General features: G+C 26.8%; 1 protein-coding gene across 1 annotated transcript in view; it reads left to right on the forward strand.

Annotated features, from left to right (window-relative positions):
* The window catches only part of LOC142327945 (pickpocket protein 28-like), a 31,353-nt gene extending 5,266 nt beyond the window's left edge, over positions 1 to 26,087 (forward strand). The window contains exons 2-10 of the mRNA XM_075371353.1: positions 7,623 to 7,835; positions 9,882 to 9,990; positions 11,843 to 11,991; positions 14,909 to 15,137; positions 17,609 to 17,882; positions 18,876 to 18,935; positions 20,896 to 21,031; positions 24,074 to 24,180; positions 25,906 to 26,087. Of these exons, the coding sequence (XP_075227468.1) occupies positions 7,623 to 7,835; positions 9,882 to 9,990; positions 11,843 to 11,991; positions 14,909 to 15,137; positions 17,609 to 17,882; positions 18,876 to 18,935; positions 20,896 to 21,031; positions 24,074 to 24,180; positions 25,906 to 26,087 (1,459 nt within the window). The remainder of the gene's footprint in view (positions 1 to 7,622; positions 7,836 to 9,881; positions 9,991 to 11,842; positions 11,992 to 14,908; positions 15,138 to 17,608; positions 17,883 to 18,875; positions 18,936 to 20,895; positions 21,032 to 24,073; positions 24,181 to 25,905) is intronic.
* The last annotated feature ends 202 nt before the right edge of the window (positions 26,088 to 26,289 follow it).

The following is a 26,289-nucleotide window of genomic DNA, read 5'->3' on the forward strand; positions in this document are numbered from 1 at the left end:
AAATGTTCAGCATTAAAAAAAAAATTAGGGTTCAAATACATAGATAGAAGAACAATTGCTAACATTTACAGGAACCAAACAGCAACAGTAATAATTGAAGAACATAAGAAAGAAGCCGTAATAAGAAAGGGAGTCCGACAAGGACGTTCCCTATACCCGTTACTTTTTAATCTTTACATGGAACTAGCAGTTAATGATGTTAAAGACCAATTTAGATTGGGAGTAACAGTACAAGGGGAAAAGATAAAGATTCTACGATTTGCTGATGATATAATAATTGTAGCTGAAAGTAAAAAGGATTTAGAAGAAACAATGAACGCGTCGTTGAAGTCCTACAGAAGAACTACCGCATGAAAATAAACAAGAACAAAAGGAAAGTAATGAAATGTAGTAGAAATAACAAAGATGGACCACTGAATGTGAAAATAGGAGGAGAAAAGATTATGGAGGTAGAAGAATTTTGTTATTTGGGAAGTAGAATTACTAAAGATGGACGAAGCAGGAGCGATATAAAATGCCGAATAGCACAGGCGAAACGAGCCTTCAGTCAGTAATATAATTTTTTTACATCAAAAATTAATTTAAATGTCAGGAAAAGATTTTTGAAAGTATATCTTCGGAGCGTTGCTTTAAATGGAAGTGAAACTTGAACGATCGGAGTATCTGAGAAGAAAACATTAGAAACTTTTGCAATGTGGTGCTGTAGTAGAATGTTAAAAATCAGATGGGTGGATAAAGTGACAAATGAAGAGGTGTTGCGGCAAACAGATGAAGAAAGAAGTATTTGGAAAAATATAGCTAAAAGAAGAGACAGACTTACAGGCCACATATTAAGACATCCTGGAATAATCGCTTTAATATTGGAGGGACAGGTAGAAGGAAAAAATTGTGTAGCCAGGCAACGTTTGGAATATGAGAAACAAATTATTAGGGATGTAGGATGTAGGGGGTATACAGAAATGAAACGACTAGCACTAGATAGGGAATCTTGGAGAGCTGCATCAAACCAGTCAAATGACTGAAGACAAAAAAAGATAATAATTAGAAATTAAAAAATGAAGGATAATAAAATGCTTCCTCGTGAGCCAAAATAAAACTCTGTATGATACAAATAAATTTATTTTTTGTAGTATTAATAACTTATTATAAGGCAAATTATTTAGATAGATATTGATTAAAAAAACACATGACAACTCTAAAATTTTGAATTTACTAAAAATTAGAAATACTATCATTAATGGGATTCCTATCCGGTGATCATCTATGATTACTTTTTGAGAAGCCAATTGAAACAGATTTTTCACGAAAAAATTTTAATATTTAAAATCTAATAAATACGTTTTTGTATTGGTAACGTAGAATTTTGTAATCCTATCACGTAATTACCATCAGCGCAGAGTATAACAATGAATGATTTGATTTTAAGGAATGATCACTTATTAAAATATTAAGAAAAGAAACGAAACACTTCCTGGCAAAATTACGCTTTGTATATTTTTAACCGGCTGTAAGCTGCTCCTCAGCCCAAATAATTAAGCTTTTCTTTATTAAAAAGAACGCTTTCTTTATTAAACTAAGACCGGAAAAAAATAAAAAAAGATTTTTTAAAATTAGTTATAGTTTTTATTTTTTTTATTTTATTGTATTTAATTTTCCTTCGGTTATCTAATTTACAAAAAACAAAAATACAGAGTTATCGAAAAGGTTGCAGCAATTTTAAAAAAAATTGTATCTCAGAAACTACTAGAGATGATCAAACGAGTATTTTTTTTTAAATTCTCCAACTCAAAATTGTTTTTTACATATATTACAATGTTTCAATATGAGCTGCATTGGTCGCTTTGCAAACATCCAGTCGATAATTGACTTCTGCCCAGGTCCGCTGGATCATCGCAGGCGTAACTGTGACAATAACTGTAAACTTGCTTTTTCTCGCAAGTTAACCAAATTGAACAAGAAAGTAACGTTGCTGTAATGGTTCAACACGATGGTGCGCCCCCAGACTTTAGCCTAGCTGTTCGACGCGCTCTCAATGAAAGATTCCCTAATCGTTGGATTAGTAGGGCAGATTCAGTGCTTTGACCTCCGAGAAGCTGAGATTTGACATCCCTAGACTTTTTTCTACGGGGATACGTTAAAAACATTGTCTACAGTGAAAAAATCAGGAATGTACAAGATTTAAGACAACGGATCACCGCTGCTATTTTCACATTCACGCCTGCGATGATCCAGCGGACCTGGGCAGAAGTCAATTATCGACTGGATGTTTGCAAAGCGACCAATGCAGCTCATATTGAAACATTGTAATATATGTAAAAAAACTTTTTGAGTTGATGAATTTTAAAAAAATCACTCGTTTGAGTAGTTTCTGGGATACGATTTTTTTTAAATTGCTGCAACCTTACATATATCAAACTTTAGGGATATTAAAAGGATCTTGTCCAGTGAGTGATGCCCGATGTCTCTGGCAACAAAGCTTACGAATTATTTATTAACACTTTAAAATTATTTTTGGCGATGACTAAACCTTTCCGTATTCACAACCTTTACATCTTCACGATTCGATTTATATTTATTTTTATTTTATTCATTCGATTTTGTTATAGTACTCACTTTGCTAAAATTCGATATAAAACGATCGAGATTTCGCAGAACTAATAGTATCTTTAAAAAGTCGGCAAAAGGTTGCATAACTTCTCCTTGATAGATTTTTATTTCAAATACGTCATTGGGTTTTTAAATATTATTTTACTTAAAATTGATCAAATCAGTTACGAAATAAATCTAGAATACATTTTGGAAATCGATTTTAGATAACGAATTTAGTAAACAACTCTAGAAATTGGTTTCTACGTACTGACGTAGAGGTTTCTTTAGCTGGTGGATCGTTTCTTTAGAGGTTTTATGTAGCGATATTACCTCGTGTAAAAATTAATAACCCGTTGTATACTTTCCTTATAAGAAAACATTTTAATTAAATCTCCTGCTTTAATATAAAATCTGTTTAATGAGTTTAGAAGAAAACTAATAAAAATTTCCTTAACTGTTTGACTATGAGGACTTGAACTTAGTATAATTAAGATTTCATGTACTGAAATACTTTAGCCTAATTTGGTGCTTAATTGTTAAGTCTATTTAGAAACTTTAACTAAAATTTAAATGAAAATTATTTTGTGTATAGTTGTATTCCCTTCTCGAACCGGGGTCAAAATTTAACTAAAATAAAACCTTTTGTTAGCAGATAATTTTTCCAGTTTTTATAAGTTTTTAATAATTTGTTTTAGAAATATTTAATAAAAACGCTAAATCATATCCTCATCTTTAAGTCCGATCAACTTTAAATTTCAGTACTGTAAACAGCTGTTGCAGTATTACCATTGTACCGAATTTCAACTTCATACGTTGCCGTACGTATTCCTGACAATTTTGAGCCTGTTTTCCCGCATAATATTTGCGGTTCATTTTAATAATTTTGGTCATATCTCAGCCTTTAGTTACCGATTTGAACAAATGAGGCGTCATTTTGTTCATAAAAAAAGGTTTAACATTTTATTTTAAAAAAAGAATCGATAAAACTAATATTTAGGAAGCTACTAATGATTAAAAAGTGTTAATGACTCCCATTTTGGAATTTTCAAAGATAAAATTTTCAATTATTTATTTCGTAGATACGTTTTGAGTAACTGTACATAAATTTCATTAAAATCTACCAATTTGTTCTTAAAATAACATTTTTATTAAAAAAAAGCCCAAAACGGCGGCCAGAGGGAAAATTATATGAGATAGGCCAATTTTGCATGAATGAAAAGGTTTCTGTTGATTTTGATGTCCTGATCAGTCCCTTGGCCCATACATCCCAGGATACTCTGACGTTGAAAAAAAAATACAAAAAGTACGGGTACGTTGATGCCCCCTTTTTCGATGGCGTCGAAAATCAACTCAAAGCTGGAATATATATATCTAAATATGTATGCTTGGTCAATAGATATGAGGAAAAAACTGTTTAGAAATAATTTTGAATATCCCCTACCAATAAATTCCATCGACTTAAAACTTTGGACTTTTAAATAATTTAATCTATCACTTTCATCGAGCAAAGTTTAATTTTTAACGACCGTTACACAAAAAGTCAAAAATAGAAATGGTTAATACTATCCTTCTCTGTCTTTAATTTTACCCAAAATTTATTTAGTTCCATCAATTTCCCATGTTTAGAAATTTGTTGAGGTATTTTTCATGATTTTGTGTTTACCTTAATAAAAATATAGGTCAACATATGTCTTCCGGAAATTTCTATAATTTTTTTGTGACTTTTGTTTTACTAAGGGATTCTTGAAACTGACATCTGCAAAATCCCCGATACCCAAACTTTAGCCGATACATTTCCTTTATAGGTGCTGCTTCAGTAGTAATAGAGAGCTATAGCCCAGAAAATAAAATTGGGCGCTTCAAAACGTACGATTCTATCAATCTAAGTCTTAAGTTTTGGCTTTTACAAAATAAAAAGAATAGTGAACTCGAAAAGATAGTTACTGATATTTAGAAATTTAAACCGTATCAGTTAATAATAGGATAAACTAAGTACTATTCGTATCATATACTCTCACGTAATCGATAAACACATTTACTAATACAACCGACAATTGTACCAATATTATTTAAACGAACTGTGGTGAATCTGTAGTTAAACCACTAAAATCTCTCTAAATGAAATTCAATTTATTACCAGGATTTACGTTATTTATTTGTATTTTTAAAATGATAAATTTAAATTAAATTCTATTCGTCTACTCTTTTAGTTTACTTATCCTTGTTCTTTTTTTAATTTTCTTACACTTTTATTTTTAACAAATGAACATAAACCTTGAGATATATAATATGAAATTACATTTACAATTTTCACAAAAGCTTAATATAACTTCCTTCGGATGTACATATACCACGATAGTTAAAATTATCCCATACTCAAGCGATCATGTCTAGTGTTACTGCAGCCACAACTGTTAAGCGGTTTCGCAATTTGTTTACAGTTGCTGGAAGAAGAGGTACATAAACTGAGTGTTTCAAAAACCCCATCAGAAAGTCACAGACAGGTGACCTTGTTGGCCAGTAATGAAATGACAAATCGTTGGTTGGTCCCTTATGCCACGTCCATAGTTGTGGAAGCTCATTAACAGATGTTCGAAACTGCAAGTGCCAATACAGTGGTGCTCCGCCCTGATTGTAGAGTTGTTTTTTTCTTCCAGTTGCAAGCAGAATCTGATGAATTAATTTTCTATCAGAAAATAATTAATTAATTCATCAGATTCTGTTTGCAACTGGAAGAAAAAAACAGTTCTACAATGTTTCCAGATGTGAGAAATTTCCGTAACACTGTTTTCCATAAAAAAAGTACAGATTATAAGCTTTTCCTCGGGAAAGGTATAGAAGATATTGACTTTGGAGAATTTCTCCTATCCTCAAATATTTCATCTGGTGGCTCTAACCCCCATATCTTTACATTGTGTTGATTCATCTTTCCAATTAGATGAAACCTGGCCTCGTCACTGAACACTCAGCACGAATGCTCTCTGAACATACTCTCTTGCATGCTATATGGCTGGCTCGTTTGCAGTGAACGGTTGTGTGCGGAATTAAAGCCTTTTGAAATCGGATGAATCTTTCAGATACATTCTGTATATAATAAATAATAAAATATATAAATACTAGCCGATCTAGCAGAGGGGCTCTGCTCCTTGGATCCCTCAGTATTCATTAAATTTAAGCTTTTGAGAATGATAATAAATAAAAATTAAAGCCTGTTCAATTTATAAAAAATATCAGTGTATTGTAACTTCTTCGGAACAACAATTTGGTCAGTGCAGGACCCCACTGGTTAGTTTTCAAATTTCCAATCAGCACTTTGCTTGTGAAATACGTAATCAGGATTATAAACATAAATTACCATCACAATGTTACCAAATTTAACAGAGATTGATTCAATAGCACTAGCATAAAATGAAAAAAATGTAAAACAAAAATTTACATGTTTTACCTCTTAAAATAATGAAATTCAAAAAAACTTGAAAAAGGTTTTTACACATAAATATGAAGATTATTTATAAGCCCAAATCGATTGAATATCTTGTTTAGTATAGTCATAAATGGGGAAAACTGAATTTTTTTTACTTTTCTTCATCCCTTTCAAGGTTGAATTTCAAAAAATCTAAAAATTTTTATTTAGATATGAAGATTACACACACCAAAAATCACACTGATATCTTCATTTGTTACAGAGAAATTGAAAAAATATTAAATTTCATTGTTACTCCACTGTTAAGTGACACATTGTTAATTTAACTCCATTATTAAGTTACACGCATTGTTAAGTGTGCACTTACACCATAAGAAGTATACAAATTTTCATCAATTTATCTTTAGTAGTTTTTGCTGGGCACTGATGAATCTATCAGTCAGTCAGGACAAGATCTGATAAAAGAAATAAAAGAAAAATTTCAAAATAGCAAGTTACAATTCAGAAACTAAAAATAAAAATATTGAGATTTCTTGATGATACTGATATTTTAACCGAATAGGAGTAAATTAGAAAAGTAAAAATAATAGTATGGATTCATTGACGAAAGACAAATTTATTTTCAAAATAAACATGGAAGAAAGATGATGAAATGCAATCAAACAGAGAATAATGAGTAGTTAAAAGTGGTACATTACAATATTAAAACATGAACATATGGAAATTAAACAGATAAAAATTAAGGACTTAACAACACTAAACAACAGTGCTGTTGTTAAGGACTTAACAACAGTATTTAAGTGATGTTGCAGAAGAATATTGAAAATCGGGTAGGTCAACAGAATGCAAATGAAAAGATATTTCATATAAATTACAGACAGAAATTTGTGGTAGAGCTTAAGGAAAAGGCAAGGTTGATGAATCTATATCAAGGTTGATGAATCTATATCAAGGTTAATGAATTAAAATCAAAATGTAGGAGAAAAAAGTTTAAAGGAAGATAAAGACAAAGAATACATAAAGTAGATAATTGAAGATGTAGAGTGTAAGATGTATCTTGAGGCTAGGAAACTTGCATATAATAGAAATGAATGGAGAACCCAAAAAAATTGGTCGACTGATAAATGACAAAACGTTTTCATCATAAGCACTGAACATTCTATTTATTCAACTCAGATATTACGGTGTATAGATGAAGATGCCAAGTGTAGTTATTTAACACCAGACGAATTAATCTAAATTTAATACTACATTTCAAATTGGTTAAGACATTTAAGCAGTGTAATTAAATTCAGCAACAAATTATGGCGTTAAATAATATAATAATATTTCAATCTAATTTTTTTTATTAGTTTTAGTAAATATAACTTAGCGTAACAAATTAACCTGTTTCAAATAAATATAAATTAATATATTAATCTTATTATCATAGTTCAAACATTGATTGTTTTGTACAAATAAAACTATCATCCCTTGCTATTTTGACTGAACCTTTGCCATAAACCGAATAAGTCAGTTGTGTATGGATATTATTAGGTGTCTTTCTCAAGGTTCGTTGTATTCTTTTTTTATTTTACTGGAAGAATTTCTTTTTGTTTAATTTTTACAGAATAAAATGGATATTCATTATGATTATTATACTTATTTGTTGTGTATTATTGGTATGGAGCATCTTGGCCAATCTAATAAATGGTTTTAAACATCCTCATCATGAAATTAATTATATGCTAGTAAATCAAATTCCATTTCCAGCTGTCACTATATGTAGTGAAAATAAAATTAATAAGCAATCAAGTGATGTAGATTCAGATAATTTATCATGGTAAGTTATTCATTTTTATTATAAACTTTTATTTAACTTGCTTTAGTTATAATCAAATCTTGCAACTGCTATACCTTTTGATCTATCGTATGAAAATCAATGAAATTTGGTACATGTATGTAACTTCGATGACAATGCAGCACTACGGTGTCGAAATTTGATATGACCCACCTCCACGCCCCCACGTGCTACGCCTACGCTAAATTCATGCATTTAGTTGAAATTTTCATTTCTCATGAACTATCGTATGAAAATGATTGAAATTTGGTACACGTATGTAACTTCGGTGTGTAAAAATAAATATTTTTACTTTTTAGTCTTAATAAACAAACAAACTTGAACAAACAATAATATTCAGATATAAATATTATTAAGAATATTTTTTTTTGGATGTAGAGAGTTTATTGTTCATTAAGACTAAAAAGTAAAAAATACAAAAAAACAAAAAAAATTACAAAAATATATTTGATTACATATAAAAAATTATTTTTTAAAAAAGCTTTTACTTAACTAATATTAATATTAACATTAATAAAAAAAAGAAAACAAATTAGAAAACCCTCTAAAAAGTAAAAATTAAGAATTAAATCAAATTGAGAATTTTAAACAAAAAAATATAATATATTAACAAATATAAAAATGAATGCACTGAAAAGTAAAAAATAAATTATATAAATATTTAATAAATAAATCTAATAATTATTAAACTTTAAAATTTTTAATTATTTAACTAAATATTTTCATTACTTTTAATTTTAAAATTTAATAATTATTACATTATTTATTGGTTATTTATTAGATATTTATATAATTTATTTTTTACTTTTTTCAGTGCATTTTTATATTTGTTAATATATTGTATTTTTTTGCTTAAAATTCTCAATTTAATTTAATATATTAATTTTTATTAATTGATTTAATTCTTATTTTTTACTTTTTAGAGGATTTTTCTAATTTGTTTCCTTTTTTTATTAATGTTAATATTAATATTAGTTAAATAAAAGCTTTTTTAAAAAATAATTTTTTATATGTAATCAAATATATTTTTGTAATTTTTTTTGTATTTTATTTTTTTTATTTTCTTTTCTATTCATTTCAATTCTATTGATAAAAAATCCCTGTTAGTAAATAATTTTTTAACTTTCTCCGAGTTACTCTGTGCTCAGAAAGCCAAAGCTCATGATAATTTTCATATTCTATAATAGGTTTAAATAACCTATTCTAAAGAAAAATATTTGGTTAATTGTATTTTTTAAGTGTCTCTTAATTTTTAAATAAGTGCAAGTATTAATATTTCATTGAACACGATAAAATATAACACCAGAAAATTATAAATGACGCTTTAAAACTAATTAACTAGAGTTTTGAAATTCTTTTGAGCTAATTGTTGGTACCTTCAACAATCAAGTTTTGTGATAGAATTATTATGCTAATCTCAAAAATATCAGTTAACCTGAAAGTATTATTAAATAATAGATTCAATATATAATGATGTATTTGTTCACTTAATACACGTAATATTTACTACATTCCTAAATTTCACATTGTTCAACTTAATGAGATACTGATCTTAACGTCTTTGTATGTATATCTTACTCTTACAAGAAGTTATTCAAAAGTTTACACTGTTGTATTTTATGCCTGCATGTGTTCCATGTATCTCTGAGTGAATGTGTCCAACCTGTCTTGTATAGTATACAGAACTTAATGCCACCACAGATACTAACAAGAAATACAGGCGCTAAATACAACATAGTGACTACAAAACAAAACCTTTTTACAAATTGATGTAAAATCGACTTAAAAATGAAAAACATTTATTCTACTATACCCATTAAATTACTTACCTCTTAGTGAGGTAGACCATGTGATTAGAGATTAATTTAATTATTATTCATATATTTGTAACTTTGATTATAGTCTGTTAGTCAGGTGTTTTCTAACACCTTTTATCTAAATATCCTTATTTAAATTATCAGTGAAAATGATATAATATGTGCATTTGCAAACTATTTGATCAAATAATTCTGTCACTATGTTTTTCAGGTACAAAGAATGGGAATTAATGAAAGCCTTATGTGATTTAGAAATTTATGGAAATCCTCCGTACAATGTTGAACGTGATAATTCTATTATAAATAAAGCTTTATTAAAGGTAATTTTCATTATACTTTTGAAGTATAATAAAACCACATAAAATTATAATTTTTAAAATAATCATACTACAATGGTGGTTTGAATACAGATAAGAATTTTGTTGATTCCATGATGTAATAAATTTATGATGATTTAGTTACATTTTGGTACATTCAGATATTTAAAAATTGCAAATCATATTAACCCAAGCCTTCTCCTACTACCAGTCAATAACTATTGTGATATCTAGACAAGAACCACTAAGTTGTAGCAATGTATGACAAAATATTTATTATCTTTTTATAAAACTAATAAAATTACTTATTTAATAGTTGTTAAATTTTTGCAAAATATATTTTCAATAGTTTTTGTGAGCGACTGATATTATCTTTATTATATAATTTGAGAGAACTCGTGAAAGTTAATTTTAGCAGGTTTGTTTTTAATAAAAGTAAAGCAATCTTTAAAAGTTAAAAATCTTTATTTGTTTTTTGTTTTGTATACATACTGATAGAATTTTATTCTTTGAAAAATTATTCTTGAGAGTTTCCTTATTCTAAATTTGTTAATAAAGTTAACCAATGTTGCATCATTTTTATTAAATTAAAAAAAATTTTAGACAGCACTGATATTTTATATCTATTGTTTTATTCTCAAAGAATAATCCTACATTTTAAGAATGTCAGTAATTAGGATTCTTTACCTAAGATTTTGAAAACCAATACTGTTTTGTTAAATCTCTTCTATGAACAAAAAACTTGTTATAAATCATACAGTTGCACTCACTGTGATGTAAAATAAGCATGATTGGAGGTTCAGAAAAGATGTAAAATATCTGGAAGCTTCCCATAAAATAAATTCTGATATATACTATTTTTTTAGAAAAAGAATCACTTCTATAGGATTTATACTATAACCAATAACATATGAGTTCAACATTTCTGTGGAATTACTATACAGCTACCGTCTACCAGAACAAACCACACATCTTAGGGAAGTTTAAAATGGACATTACTAATAATATCAAAGAAATAAATCAGGGAACTCTAAGAGTAGTTGTTTGAAATGGTAAAACATGTTGATGAATACTATGAAAAGGATGCATATAATTTTAAACACCTGCAATACATAAATAAATAATTTATTCTGATCTGTGCATATAAATACATAGATCACATCAAGAATAGGTAAATATGTTTTTTTTTCTGTTTAGCCTCCAGAACCACCATAAGGTATTACTTCAGAGGACAAATGTGAATGATATATATGATTATAAATGAAGTAGTCTTGATCAGTCTCAGGTCGACCACTCCTGAAACATGTGGTTAATTAAAATCCAACCACCAAAGAACACCAGTGTCCACGATCTAGTATTCAAATTCATATAAAACTTTACTAGAATTTGAACCTTAGAACTCTTGACTTCGAAATCAGCTGATTTGCAATGTTGAGTTCACCACCAGACCAACCCAGTGGGTTATGTAGATATGCTATTCTATGGATAAAAATAAAAGTAAATGGCCTAGCATTGCCTGGCTTGATCAAGGGAAACCATGGTAAATCCTTGAGCAGAGCAGGATCATAAAGTAGACAATTATAAAATAAAATATAGATGTGATTAAAGTTCATATTAATTATTTAAAATAGAGTTCATGCTCAAAATATATTTGTAATCAACCATTCAAATTTACAAAAGTCCACTTTTAAATTGATCTCTCTCTCTCTCTCTCTCTCTATATATATATATATATATATAAAATACATGCAACTGACTGTTAAAAAATATTAACATTGTTAAATTAATTATTATTTCAGATATTTGTCATAAGTTAGATCTGTTAATTTATACTGTGAAAATAATTTTGTTACAGTTTAGCCCACCATCCGTGAAAAATTTTGTAAAGACCTGTAAATATGGTGATTTACACTGTTTTGATTATTTTACTTCAGTTATTACTGACGATGGCTTGTGTTTTACTTTTAATGGGATAAATAGCAGTCTACTTTACAATTCTGAATGGTTAAGTATAATTTGTTTTTTTCTACATTAAAAACAATTATGTTTCCTTTTGATTTTAAGAAAAATATATAATTTTTTTTTTCTGTTCAAGTAGGATGTTAAAAGCAACAAAAAACCTGATAAATATTTCATTCACCTTTTCAAAAGTATCACTACTACTTTTTTGTCATTACATTTAATGAAATATGAAAAAAAGGAAGAAAATATATCCAATTATGGGACACTCCAAACTAAGTGGTACACATACTTTATAAATAACTACATTTCTAAATAAAACGTTTTTTTTTTACGAATCTTTATGTAACATTGTCTCAAATTACATTTACTTAGGTTTCTATTCATAATACATGAGTGTTTGTTTCTCTAACTTTTAACTACCCTTTTAAATGTATTTCAAAAAATTTGATTTAAATTATTTTCATCATATTAATCTTTTATTTGTTTATATTAAGTAATCTTCAAATTTATTTGAACTTTTTGTAATATTTTCATGATTATTTCTATTAAATCATAAATAAATCTTTTATTAAATTATTCACCGGTAATATCTATTTATAAAGGAAACTGTTTTAAAACAAGTCGCTTTCATAATTCCATGAGTTTAAAACAAAATGTATTAAAATTATCCCTCTTTTTAGCAGAGTACAAAAGTTTAAAGCAACATTAAAATACACATGTTACAGAATAGTATATTTATTTTTAATTATTTAGAATGTACAATGTTCTTAGAAATTACTGTACACATAATATATATTACTGAAATTATTGTTTATTTGAGAAAAACCTCACACCTATTATTTTCTTATTTATTTTCAAATTGTTTTACAAAAAGTGACATATATATATTTTTTCCTTGATAGAATAATTCACTACAGAAGCTTTGAAGCGTGAGAATAAATGGAAATGGAATCTTTTTTGTAGCATATGAGAAATACCATGCCTGGCTGAGATAAATCTATTACTCTAATCCTTCTACTTGCCTCTATACTTAGCTTTTTCATTCATATTTGCTTATACCTTCATGATTCGATTTACTATATAATTTTATGAAAAAATAAGATAAACAATAATTCCTTTTAAATAATGAAATTTTTAATGACTCACCACTTAACTCTTTATCTTACATTGACAGGATATCTAAAGTTATTTTGACACAGAGCAGTTGTTGCTACATCAACATCATGCTCATCATTTTATATTGAATATTTGCCTGTCATCATGTTATTGTTATTATTGTCATGAAAGTTTTAAATAAAAATGTATTCTAACTAAGTCAGTGCAAGAAAACCCACACATAAAGTAATAAGTAGTACATTTATTTCATATTAAACTAACAGAGAATTTTATAATTGTTGATGTCAATTTTTGAACTTCAATTTTAGAAATGTCAATTTTTTGAACGTCTTATTCATCATCAATCAGTGACAGAAGGGAAACAGAATTTTCCCTTCTGTCGTATCGTTCATTAACAGAATTTAAAAACAAAAAAAAACCAGACTTATTAGGCTCATCATAAACAATTTTTTTTCTTAACAATGAAATTTTCTAAATTTTTAGCCATTAAAAATCCTCAAACTTGACATCTTTACCTAGTTCAATTACCCATTATTAATAAAATGTTGAGAAAACATTATCTACCTTCAGATTTAAAAAAGAAATTCAGAGAATACAAATTTAAACAGAGGGTGAGAGGATTATTTATAATCTTTACAAGAATCAGGTTCCAATTATTAAGAATAATATAGGAAAAAAAAGATAAAGAAAGACACTCTGTAATTGAAAAACAAAACAAGAATGTAGTCTGTCCTCATTGTTTTTAACTCTACAAAGAAGTAATAAAGGGAATTGAACAAAAGATGAGTAGCTAGCCAAGGAGAAAAAATTAAGATGTTATGTTTGCTGATGCTATTGATATTTTGGCGGAATCCAAAGATGAGCCAGAAGAAATATTAGTGTCACAAATTAATTGCTAGGGAAGAGATTCAGTTTAAAAATAAACCAAGTAAATGAAATGTAACAGAAATAAGGAACTAAATATTAAGGTAGGGGGTCAGTATATCAGAAGTAAGAGAATTTTGTTCCTTAAATAGTAAAATTACAAAAAATAGATGAAATTATTATAATGAGACACAGACTGATACAATCAAGGAGTTTCATGTAAAAAAGACATAAGCATATATTACATGTAGATTTAAGAATCAATAAGAAATTTTTGAAAATATCAAGAGCATAACTGTTTATAGTAATGAGACATGGACAACAGGACAAAAGAACGAAAAAGAATAGAAGCCATTGAAATGTAATGGATGTTGAAAATTAGGTGATATGGTGCAATTCTAAATAAAGAAATCTTAAACTGAAGTGGAGTAAAAAGAAATTTATGGAAGAATATTGTAAAGATACAGATTAGGTGGGTGGGTCATATATGAAAGCATGATAATTTGGTAAAAGAAGTATCTGTATATGTTAAAAATTATAAAAAGCAGATTAATAAAACAGGTAATCGAGGATTTTGGATCTACTAAACATGATGAGGTTAAAGGTTAGCGCAAGAACCAAAAAGATTGGAGAATAACATCAAACCAGTCAAAGATGACTCCAGGAGAAAAAATATTGACCATCAGCATATGATTTTTTCTCCACAAAAAAACAATTGATTACAGCTGTTTTTTTTTAATAAATTCAAACAATACTTTTCACTTTTGGATAATTTAATCATACTACAATTACTTATTTGTATATTTTGTGAGACTAATCCATTAATCCATCAAAGACTGGAATAAAATAAAGAAATCAAAATCTCATTAAAAGAAAACATTCTCTGTATTTAAATATAAATATGTTTATTATTTAAAAAAAATGTATATAATATTTACTACTTCATTTAAACCGATTTTGGTTTATGTTTTACAAATAGGTCAAATACTGGGATTGATGAAACGGAGAGTGGATCTGATAAGAAAGTATCTAATTATGTTGAAGGATGGTCTCCAGATAGTGGATATTTATTTAGTTACAATTACACAGTATTATATCCAAAATATGCCGCATCACATAAGCATGAATTAATTTTGGAACTGATGGCAAAAGAAGATTTGGAAGAGATGTCAGCTGATGATTCATGTAGAGGATCAAATGGTTTTAAAGTATTGTAATCTAATTTACAATTTTCTTTGTGTGTCTAAGTACTCACTCTCTCTCTCTCTCTCTCTCTCTCTCTCTCTCTCTCTCTCTCTCTCTCTCTCTCTCTCTCTCTCTCTCTCTCTCTCTCTCTCTCTCTCTCTCTCTCTCTCTGTGTGTGTGTGTGTGTGTGTGTGTGTGTGTGTGTGTGTGTGTGTGTGTGTGTGTGTGTGTGTGTGTGTTTTCATTAAGATTACATTATTTAGTTAGTAGTAATAGTAATTTTGATTAATATTTATTTGTTTTTTGTTTACCTTCTACACCGTCCATATCATAAGAGCCTTAGAAAGATTGCAAGGCAAGACAATCATCCAATTTTAATGATAAGCAAAAGATACCACAAAATCATAAACTGAAACAAAAAAAAATATTGATTTGTAATAAAATTTACAAAATATGATTGTAATAAATCTAAAATGAAATGTTGGTTTTAAATTAATTTTGAATTCTGATGATTTCATTAAAGAACTATATTCTATCTACTCTCTATAAAATTTTATTTTTTATAATTTTTATATGTTATATAAGTTTATATAAAAAAAAAATTATTTGAAATTTCAGTTAAAGATCCATTATTGTCTGTGTCATTAACACAGACAATACCCATATTACTAAAACAGATTAAACAACTATGGTTTTACATCATCCTCTCTCTACAGTTATATTTCCCTGTGTTTATTTCTTTTGGTTTTTCATTTTATTGCAGTAATATTTCCCGTGAAATCACTTATTATTAAAAGGACAATAATTATTCTTTTAATACTTCAATAATTAAATATTATTGAATCCAGTTCAATTATTGAATAAATGACTGAATAAATGATCTACTATTATCCACTAAAAGATGCAATAACTTGACTAGTTTTACAATATGTAACAGTTAAAACTAAAAATGTATTCCTTTATCAAACAAAATAATATATTTAACCGATAAGCTAATTTCAATATTTATGAAATCATGCTTGCAAGGGTAAGGAATATGTGTGTGCAGACATGAGTTGGACTTACATTATGCAATCACAGAAAAAAGTATAAATTAAAAATACACACTGACATAATACATAATAAGGAAATAATTTTATTAATAACCAAACAAGGAAAAAACAATAAAATGAATTTAAAAATAGAAACAAATAAAAAATTAATATGATACAAAAATAAATATTATCATTAATATATATATATATATATATATATATATATATATATATATATTATACATTATTATAAAATAATAATAAATCTTCATTACATGTTATTTTTAACAACTAATAAGATAACAATTATAAAATAGATAAAATGGTAATTACATAATATAGAATTTGCAGTGCTGAGATTTATCATACAATGTTGTATTGACAAAAAAAATTAAAATCTATATTTCTCATTGATACTTGAATATTTTAAGAGCTAATTTCTCTCACTCAAGTTTTTGTCTTTTTTCCTCTTTTCTTGTATCAATTTTCCTTTCATTTAATAAATAACTGCTTCTCCTATCATTCAAGCATGATATACTCTGTATCACAACTAGTGTAAAATTATTTTAAGTTTTCCTAATTTTGTTTTAAATAAAGAAGATATTTTCAACTACTTTATACATTATAGTGTCACCACACAACATATCACACTATAGCGTCATATAGTGTTCAGTAGAAATAAATTTATTTATTTATTATTTACATATTTTATTATTAATAATTTTGTATGTTGAATTTTTTTTAATGTTACACAAACTATTTTTAGTTTTTGAATGGTTATATTAATGTAATATATAGTGGTTATATTATATATGTTTTTTTTTTTTTGTGATTGGCGAGTTAAGATGTTATAATCATATCCTTCCAGTACATATCTGGCTTTATAGTTAATGATTTAACCAGGTATGTCAGCATGCCTCGCAATCCTATAGAAAGGTGAAGATTTTCTTAGTGAAACCTAAATCATGGCATGGTAGAAAAACAATTTGTTGCAGCAAATATTTGTGCTGCTCAATACAAAATCATTAGGTAAAGACATCCTGAACTCCCAAGGAGTTGAAGGTCATCTAGGGATACAAAATTGGAGGGGCCTTGAACTACTCTTTCAGGTGAATTTGGTTGTCTTGATTCCTTGATGCACAATTTATGCACTACTGAAAAATCTTAAACTTTGATGCATAAAAAAATTATAATTATGTTTCTTTAAAAATTGAAATCAAAATTCAAAGCAACTTTATTGGGTAGCTTCAATTTTGAAAAAAACTGTTAAGGAATTGATTAGATCTAAATTAACTCATGCCACATTCTACAGTGTTTTTTAAATGAAATGCATTTTGGAATGAATAAAATGCATTTATGGTTTTATAATTTAGAAAATTAGAGTCCAAGCCATTCACTTGTGAACATTATAGTTATAAATACATATTATTCTTTACTGCAATTGTTTTTTATATATTCAGGTAATGATTCATGACCCGGCAACAGTTCCACATATTAGCACATCTAAAGTGATATCAGTACCATCAGATACAGCAACAAATATTATTGTTACACCAACACTTACGACTATAGCACGTGATATGAGTCTACAATATCCTGATAAATATCCTTGTCAATTATGGAACAATCATAAGCTTGATTATTTTAAATGGTATACTAAAGAAAATTGTGTTTTGGAATGTTTTACAAAATTCACACTACACTTATGTAATTGTGTTGGATTTTACATGCCAAGTAAGTTAAGAATATTTATAAATATATTATTCATACTTACCTACATTTTTGCCTAAGTAAATGTGATATGTGCTGGATTATTTCCAAACTTTAAAAATATTAAAAAACTTATAAATATAGATTTTTATTACTTAGCAAATTTTTTTGAATGAAAAAATTTTGTAACCTCATTTAGTGATCTGTATGTAAAACAAACATACTTTCATGCACATTCATGAATAAAATTTTTTCTAATTTTCTTCATCATTATACCATACCCTATCTGTTACAGAGTCTGAGTTCAGAGAAAATAGAAATTAAAAATATCTTTACGCTAAACATAGTTTTATGATAATATGAAAGAAATTTTATAAATATTAGTGAGAATTTTAGCACTTAATGACAGAAAACAGTTAGAATGGTGAATTCTAAGTACTTTGTCATTGTGCTTTGGAGAATAATACTGAAAATTAAAAGAATTAACAAATTAAACTTAAAGAGATTTTAAGATCAATCAGAAAAAATGATGTTGAGTTAAAATGTATCAACTCATATTATTGTATGATTTTCATGCATTTGGAAGACATATTTAAAATGTAGCTGATTAGTACATCAAATGTGAATTATGTATATTCATTTAATATGCCATTGTTTTTTGTTTTTTTTTATATTTTATAGTGTTCGAGTGTGAAAAGATGTGATCCATTTTTGTGAATAAAATGGTTAAAAGTGTTATAAAATAAGTTTCATGAAATAAATTATGTTTGATTTTTAATAAAAAAGATTAATATATTTACATAATTTCCACCACTGGCTAATATGAACACAATCATTCCAAATCATAGATGTAGAAATATAAGTTAAGTTGGTTGTAACACATTGATATTAAAAGATTAGTGTATAACATAGGAGAATAAAAGAATGCATTTCAGCAAATAATTACTTCTTTAAGCAGTAAGTCAACAGCAGTACAGTTAAATGTTTTCTTATATCTGATTTATTTTTTATTTGCAGGGAAAAATGACACAGAAGTCTGTGATTCAGGAAAGAAATGGTGTCTTGATTCCGCTTATGGTAAGGGTGAATCTGTTATAAATAATGTGTTGCTTATAAAAACTATTTATGATTATTTCATTTTAAAATTTGCTACACTGGAAAAACTGATTGTTAAAACTTTAATTGGTTTATCATTTAACAATTAGCAGCATTGTTATCTTTAGTTACAGTCAGTAAAGTTGTAAATAATTTAAATTGTATGCAGAATAATTGTTCTCAAGTTATAACTACTATTTGAGGTTTAAGTAAACTGATTCTATAACTTTGAAAACCACTATCATTCTGCATAAATCTGTGATGTAGAAATAACAGACTGATGAAATATTGCACTGTTTGCCTTCTATCCAAATCTGTTGCATTTAATTCATTAGTTCATGTAAAATATAAAACGGGATCAGAATTAATTTTTAATTTATTGATCTGCATGACAAAAATGTTTTTATGAAGTTTTAAAACAATAATAGTAAATAAGAAAACATTCTAATTATTTGGAAATGTATTTAAAAAGATCTTTTCGAAATATTGTCTAGTACTTTCATCAATGGTGCTGTAGATGTGCATTGCTAACATCACTTGTCTTTTTCAAAGAGATTACAAATCTTTTAAAATAATAAGAATTTCTAATAACTTACAAAATACAATTTCAATTCATTCTTTAGTAAAATTATATGTGGCACCTGCCTTAGAAAGGATTAGGAAACACCTTTTCACAATTAACAATTAATAGTTACCTACCTATAACTCCACTGAAGATGGATTTTCTCTTAGTTGTTAATAATTTTTTATACTTTTAAACTATTTACATGACTTGTATGAAGATCAATTAAATCTTTCAGTATATGGTCTAAATACAATATCCCACCACACTTTTCTTATGTCATCAACAAATTACACACCTTGTAGCTTTTTGCAGAATATGAACACAGCATGCTGCTGTTTTCCTAGGATTATCATATCCAAAGCAATAACAACTTTCAAACTACTGTGTATACAAAACCTACTATAATTGCAATACAATTCCCCAGCATACAACATAGACATGCGCAGCTTTTCTGCACATGTTCCATCATCTACTACAGAAAACTATAATAAAGAACGTAACAAAGTAATAGTTTTTGCTATACATCCACACTTTTAAATAATATATTGCAAAAGACTATAATAAAAACATTAACACACCTAACAAAAAAGATTACATTAAGCTAACACATTAATCTATACTAATAAAAATTCACTAATATTTTCAGTAAAAATTATTTGTCACTTTCAAAATTTGCAACTTCATATAGCAAACTAACTAAATAAACATGTATTAATAATCATCTATTAAGAGCTCATAAGTATGAAAATTAAACTGTAGTGATATAAAGTAAAGAAAAATAGATGCATAATCATGATCAAGTACAAAGAACACATAAAGCCCATATACTCAACAGAATCAATGTTCAAAAATTATCTTACAAAAACTGGACACATTATAATAACATGAACTATAAACAGTGCATGTAATATTATTCACAGCCCATATCACACATGAACTCAAAAGAATCTCACAATATGAGATTTATAAACATAATATATTTAATAAAACAAGAGATAAGATATAATGTTTTTCTCAAATTTAGTATATTGAGTTCTTTGTTTTGTGTATTATTTGTAAAATTTGTGTGTTGTGGTTAATATCTTCGTATAAGTGTACTTTCATAAGATGATTTGAGAAATTTGATTCTGTTTTTGTCTGTAATGAATGAATATGTTCCTTGTATTGGTGAGTGAATACACATACAGTCTGTTATGACAATATATAATGTACATATACATTATTTATTGTTGTCAGTGCAGTTCAATTTCTATAGATTTATTACTAAAGTTTCCATTGTTTCAAAAATGAATCTTTTATATTTAAAACTTTTAAAGCATTATGGTGTTTCGTTATGCTGTTCAGTGTATTTATACTTATTTTCTTTTCTTTTTACAGAAACATTTTTCTTCAATAATGAAGTATTTAATAACTGTAGTTGTCTACCAACTTGTGATCAAATATTATACGATATATCGTCATCAAGTAAATATTACTCGTGGTCAAAATACCATAAAATTCATACTTATAAGAGGTTTGTTGATAATTCAAATTAATAAATAATTAATAAATCAAATTTATTATTTGAAGTATTGGTTAGCAAACACTATTTCATTAAGGCTTTTTTTCATGATGGGATATATTCTTGACACCTTTATTATTGTAAATTACATTCTTGTAAGCCATAAATAAAGATGTGATTAAATTGGTTGTTGGTATACCTTTGCACCAGGATTAATATGTTAAAAAAGTTTCACAGAATTAATTTCTTAAATTAAAACTTTTTCCATGACACCTTTGTGTTTTATGTAAAACTGAATCAAATTAGAGCATTTATTTAATTTTTTACCAGTTTTTCAGTTATTTTACGATTTTTCTGTATCAATTTTAAAGATTATGAATTCATCATTAAATATTAACAATAACCCTTTTAAATTTAGACTGAATATTTACAAGGAACATAAAGTGTCGATATAATACCAACAAACAAGATGTAATTTTCAGTGAGCAAGTAAGTGATTGATGTCTTTAAGGTAAAGTTATTAGTAGCCAGTGTCAATTTTTTCTTTAAAATTCATTCAGTAAATGTGTATGCAATAAACATAGAAACATAGCTTTATTTATAAATTGATATGTTGATTTTTTCTGTTGTGTAAAAGCAATATATATATATATATAGACATACAGTATTGTTTCACAGCAGAAAAGGGTACAATAAGTTATTGCTTTGTACTATCTGTCCAGTCTTTTTTTCTTATGGCTATGACATATACAAAGCATCTGAAATATCAAACCAATATAACTCAAGAGTTACTTTTTTTTTTAAATATAATTTCATTGTATAATATTCATTACACAACCAGTCCTTATGATAAGCAAAATGCAGGTGTTTTAACTTATAATATTAAACCTGCAAACTTGTGGTTCATGTCAGGGTGACTAAAACAAGTACCATACCAATATGTTATTAAAGGTATTATTGATTGTGACTAATGCTTGACTAATTGATGTGAGTAATAGTAGACTTGCTCATCATCACTATCAGTCTGTATTTTCTTTTCAGGAATTTCTGGTAAATAATCGGCTAAATTAAATAATTTTGATCTGGACACATATCCTTTGACTCAGGACCAATCCTTATTACTTCTTACTGTCAGGAATATTTTTAACTTATCATAATAGACACAAGATCAACTAACTGACTATATCATTAGATGACAAATTTCTCATTCTTAAATGTAATGTATGTCATTAAAAATAGAATCCATTTAAACTATATTAAAAACAATAATTTTTTTATTCCACTAGATAGTGGAGTAAACCAAAAAAGTTACGGTAAACTGTCTCTTACAACTTGATTATTTTAAAAGATCTGAAATCTCTTAGGAAATAATACCCTGATAAATTAAGTAAGGCAAAAGGCAACAGCTGATTTCTGTAGTTAATAAAAAAATTCCCATGATCACTGAAGTTAAACATCATTTCTTTATGTTTCATATGGCACTTCCTTATACAACCTGTGAATATCCAAAGCCGCACTTAATAAAATGATTCCCGTAAATGACCAAAAAATAAGTAGTTTCACTGTATTCTTTTAGCACTTTAATATATATATATATATATATATTAAAAATACATTATTACTGATAATCGTTATGATACAGGACTATGTCATGGAACATAATCTTATAACATTATTTTAATACTATATAATTTTAGTTTTTAAACCTGATACTTAGTATGGCATCTTAGTATGGTATCTACTATAGCATCACTGATTTAATAAAAGTTTTTGTTAGAAAACAACAAGAAATAGAGGTATTCATACACCATCAATATTTCTCAAGATAACAAATAGAAATTATAAAAAAGTAAAACAGCAAAATACATAAAGTCACTACCAAGTTCTATGTTAATAGGTAGTTGGTAGTTGTTTTTAATTTGATGCCCACTTCTAATCGTTGAAACAAAGAAAAATTAATTTAAAAAAGATTATTTTTCTTAATTTTTGTATGTTCTTTTTTTGTTTATTTTATATTGCACTTAATAGTCTCATCTTTATTTAAGGTTTGAACATATGAAAAATATATTAAGAAGTAAGTAAATAATATGAAAAGTGAATCTTAATTATAATACAGAAAGGAATACAAGAAAATTCAATTAAGAGACTAAATTCAATTCAATTAAGTGACAAGTACAACTCTCTGAAATGAGGGAATACGTATTATTTTAATAATTATTTAGATTTTTAAATAAGCTTTTTAAATTTTTATGAAAAATTATTTTTAATATCAGAATGACATCATATAATATCATTATGCAATAAAAATCTAATACTAAGCGGTGAAGTCAAAAAAGATTTTCAAAATCTGAAAAAAATAAATTTTTAGTTGAAAAATTTTTCTCTTTTCTGTATGTATATGTAAAAAAAATGTATACTACGTTTGCCGCAAAACATCTACTAAGAAATTAAAACATTTTTTGAAATCCACTTAAATGGTAGAGAGTAAAACTTAATAATTTATAGAAAAAATTTATAGGTATAATTGAGACCCTCCTCCTTTTTAAATCTAATAAAAATAACACTTGATAGCATTATAATCAAACTGATGAAACAATAAAAAAAAAATCTCAAAAATCACTAAAAGTACACCAATATGATGTAGTAAATTAACTCTGCTGTGGCAGAACATACACTTATTTTTCATAGCATCATAACCATCTGTGTAATAGTGTATACAATTATGAACAATTTCTTCAGCTCTATAAGATTGTTAATAAGGCATAGCAGTTACATGTCAATCATCTACCTAATACCACTCTAGATTTAATGATGACATAGTGATGGCTAATCGCCATAGAAGATAAAAAATATTAATAGCAAACTAATTTTTTTCTCTGTATAGATTGTAACAAAATAGTTTTGTAAATGTTGCTGCTGATTAAGAATGTATCAGCTATTATTAAAAAGACTGTTACACTGATAACAAGAAATGGGTATTTAAATGTTAGAAGATTATTCATATAATTTAAAATTGTAATGTAGTTTCAGTTATTGTGTTTTTTTTTTTTTCAGCATGAGCAAAGTGATAATTCGCTATGATGATTTTCAGTTATCTTGGCATAAAAATACTTTGGAATATTCTGTTGTTCTACCATTTCTTACGATTGTACAATTAATAGGTATACATTTATTAATTAATAAAAAAATAACAATATAAATTAATAATATAGTAGAAATTGCTGAAAAAGTCTGACTAGTAATTATTTTTATTAACAAGAAATTAAGCAAGAATTGAGCATAATATTAGATGTAACAACTTTTATTCTTAATCAGGAAAATTTTTTTTAATTTTATCGGTTGCAATCTCAGTACTATATATACATTATACTAGTGTAGCTAAAACCATAGAAAAAAATTAACTCTTCATTAATGAGTCATGGAACAGAGTTCTTTATATTTTCAGCATTTAGATAACGTACAATTAACAAATTTAACTGAAATTAAACAAAATGTTCAATGAGAGAATAGCACAGTAATAAAATGTGTATGTTTTAATACAAACTAACACTAAAGTTAAGGGTAGTTTAAGGATTAATAGAATCTTATGAAACTAACATAAAATTGTACTCTTGAAAGAATTTTTTCTGCACAAATATTTATCACAAGTTTCTTTCCATAAGAAAAAAAAGAAGAAAAATCTATAAACGAATGTAAAATTGAAGATCTTTTTAAAAGTATCAAAACATTTTGTTATTAACATGATTTCCATGATAAAAATCTTCTCAATAGTTTGTTTTAAGTCGTAATCTAAAATTTCCTGTCTTGAGGCTACATATATATATTTATAGGCTAAATATATATATATATATATATATATATATATCTATATAGAAAGAGAGAGAGAGAGAGAGAGAGAGCATCCCAGTTACAGTTTCGCCTGTGATACATAGTTACTTGGGTTTCCCGTCATGGCTTTTTTTATGTTTTTTAGTCAAGTAACTGGAGGCACATGCAACCAGTCACATTGCACGTACAGTAACAGTGGGAGTGGCTGTGTAGGTTGAACCACCACCCCTAAACAATACTGACAGTGCCAGAGAAGTGATAGCTTATAGTACACATTATTATACGCATAAAACAATAACTGCATTTGCACGTCAGAGTGACAGAATGACTTGCCTAACTACTGAGATATTACTCATACATGCTGAATTCATATTATATCTGCTGCACGGTTTTGTGAGACAAAGTTTAGCAATTAAAACGTTATCTTTACCACATTTTACTAAATAAATAATTAATTCTGATCATTATGTAATAATATGTACGTTATATAGATCATGTCACTAATAAATGTGATTAATGTCCACATTAATGATTTAAATACAGGAACATGAAATAAAATTACAGAAAATGTATTAAACACACAGAATCACTACAAAATAATTATCAGATAAATTTATCAATGAAGTAATAATTTTTTTTTTGTAAAAGAGAATCCTTTAATTGTGTTTTTAAAAAATTAGTGATATTTTTCAAACGATTCAGTAATTTATTAAAAATAGCAATGGAAGCATAATAAACTTCTTTCTCATAACCTGAAAGGGCGGATATTATTAAATTTTTAATATTAAGTGGACTATTCTTTTAATCAAAGATTGCACATTTATAAATATAAACATATGTATAAGTTAACATGTGAGTATTTAATTTTTTAATTCCCAGATTTAACAAGATTCATCTTACGGGTGCCCAAAAATGATAAACATTCTTGTGTTAGAAAATATTCATATTTTTTAAATAATTTCTTATACGTAATAATAATAAGCGAGAAATATTTTTATTTTATTTTTTATTAAAATTTCTACTAATATTTTCTTTGTTTTTTCGTATTCTTTTTTCAGTTCTTGGTATCTTCATCTTAGTAGTTACATTTTTTGGTATTAGTGTAATCAACATAGTTGAATTATTCATATTTTTTCCATCAAACTTTATTAAAAATTGTTTAAAAAATAAGAACAGAAAAGAAAATGTAACAAACATCAATAACGATAGATATAATGCTTATTACAGCAATGAAATCTAAATAAATTAGTATCAAAATACTATTTTTAAAATTGATTGAAATGTTAAAATTTTGTAATAAATTATTATTTTATACTTTTTATTCATTTATTTTTAATAGAACTTTAGTTCATGAGCAGCCTCGTCTTCCTCTATTAACTCTTCATTCTTCTTTGTTCTTTTTCCTATGCTACTTACTTCATCCACTCGCTTCCATCTTATTC

This window comes from Lycorma delicatula, chromosome 7 (genome assembly GCF_047948215.1).
Source record: "Lycorma delicatula isolate Av1 chromosome 7, ASM4794821v1, whole genome shotgun sequence".
Lineage (NCBI taxonomy): Eukaryota > Metazoa > Arthropoda > Insecta > Hemiptera > Fulgoridae > Lycorma > Lycorma delicatula.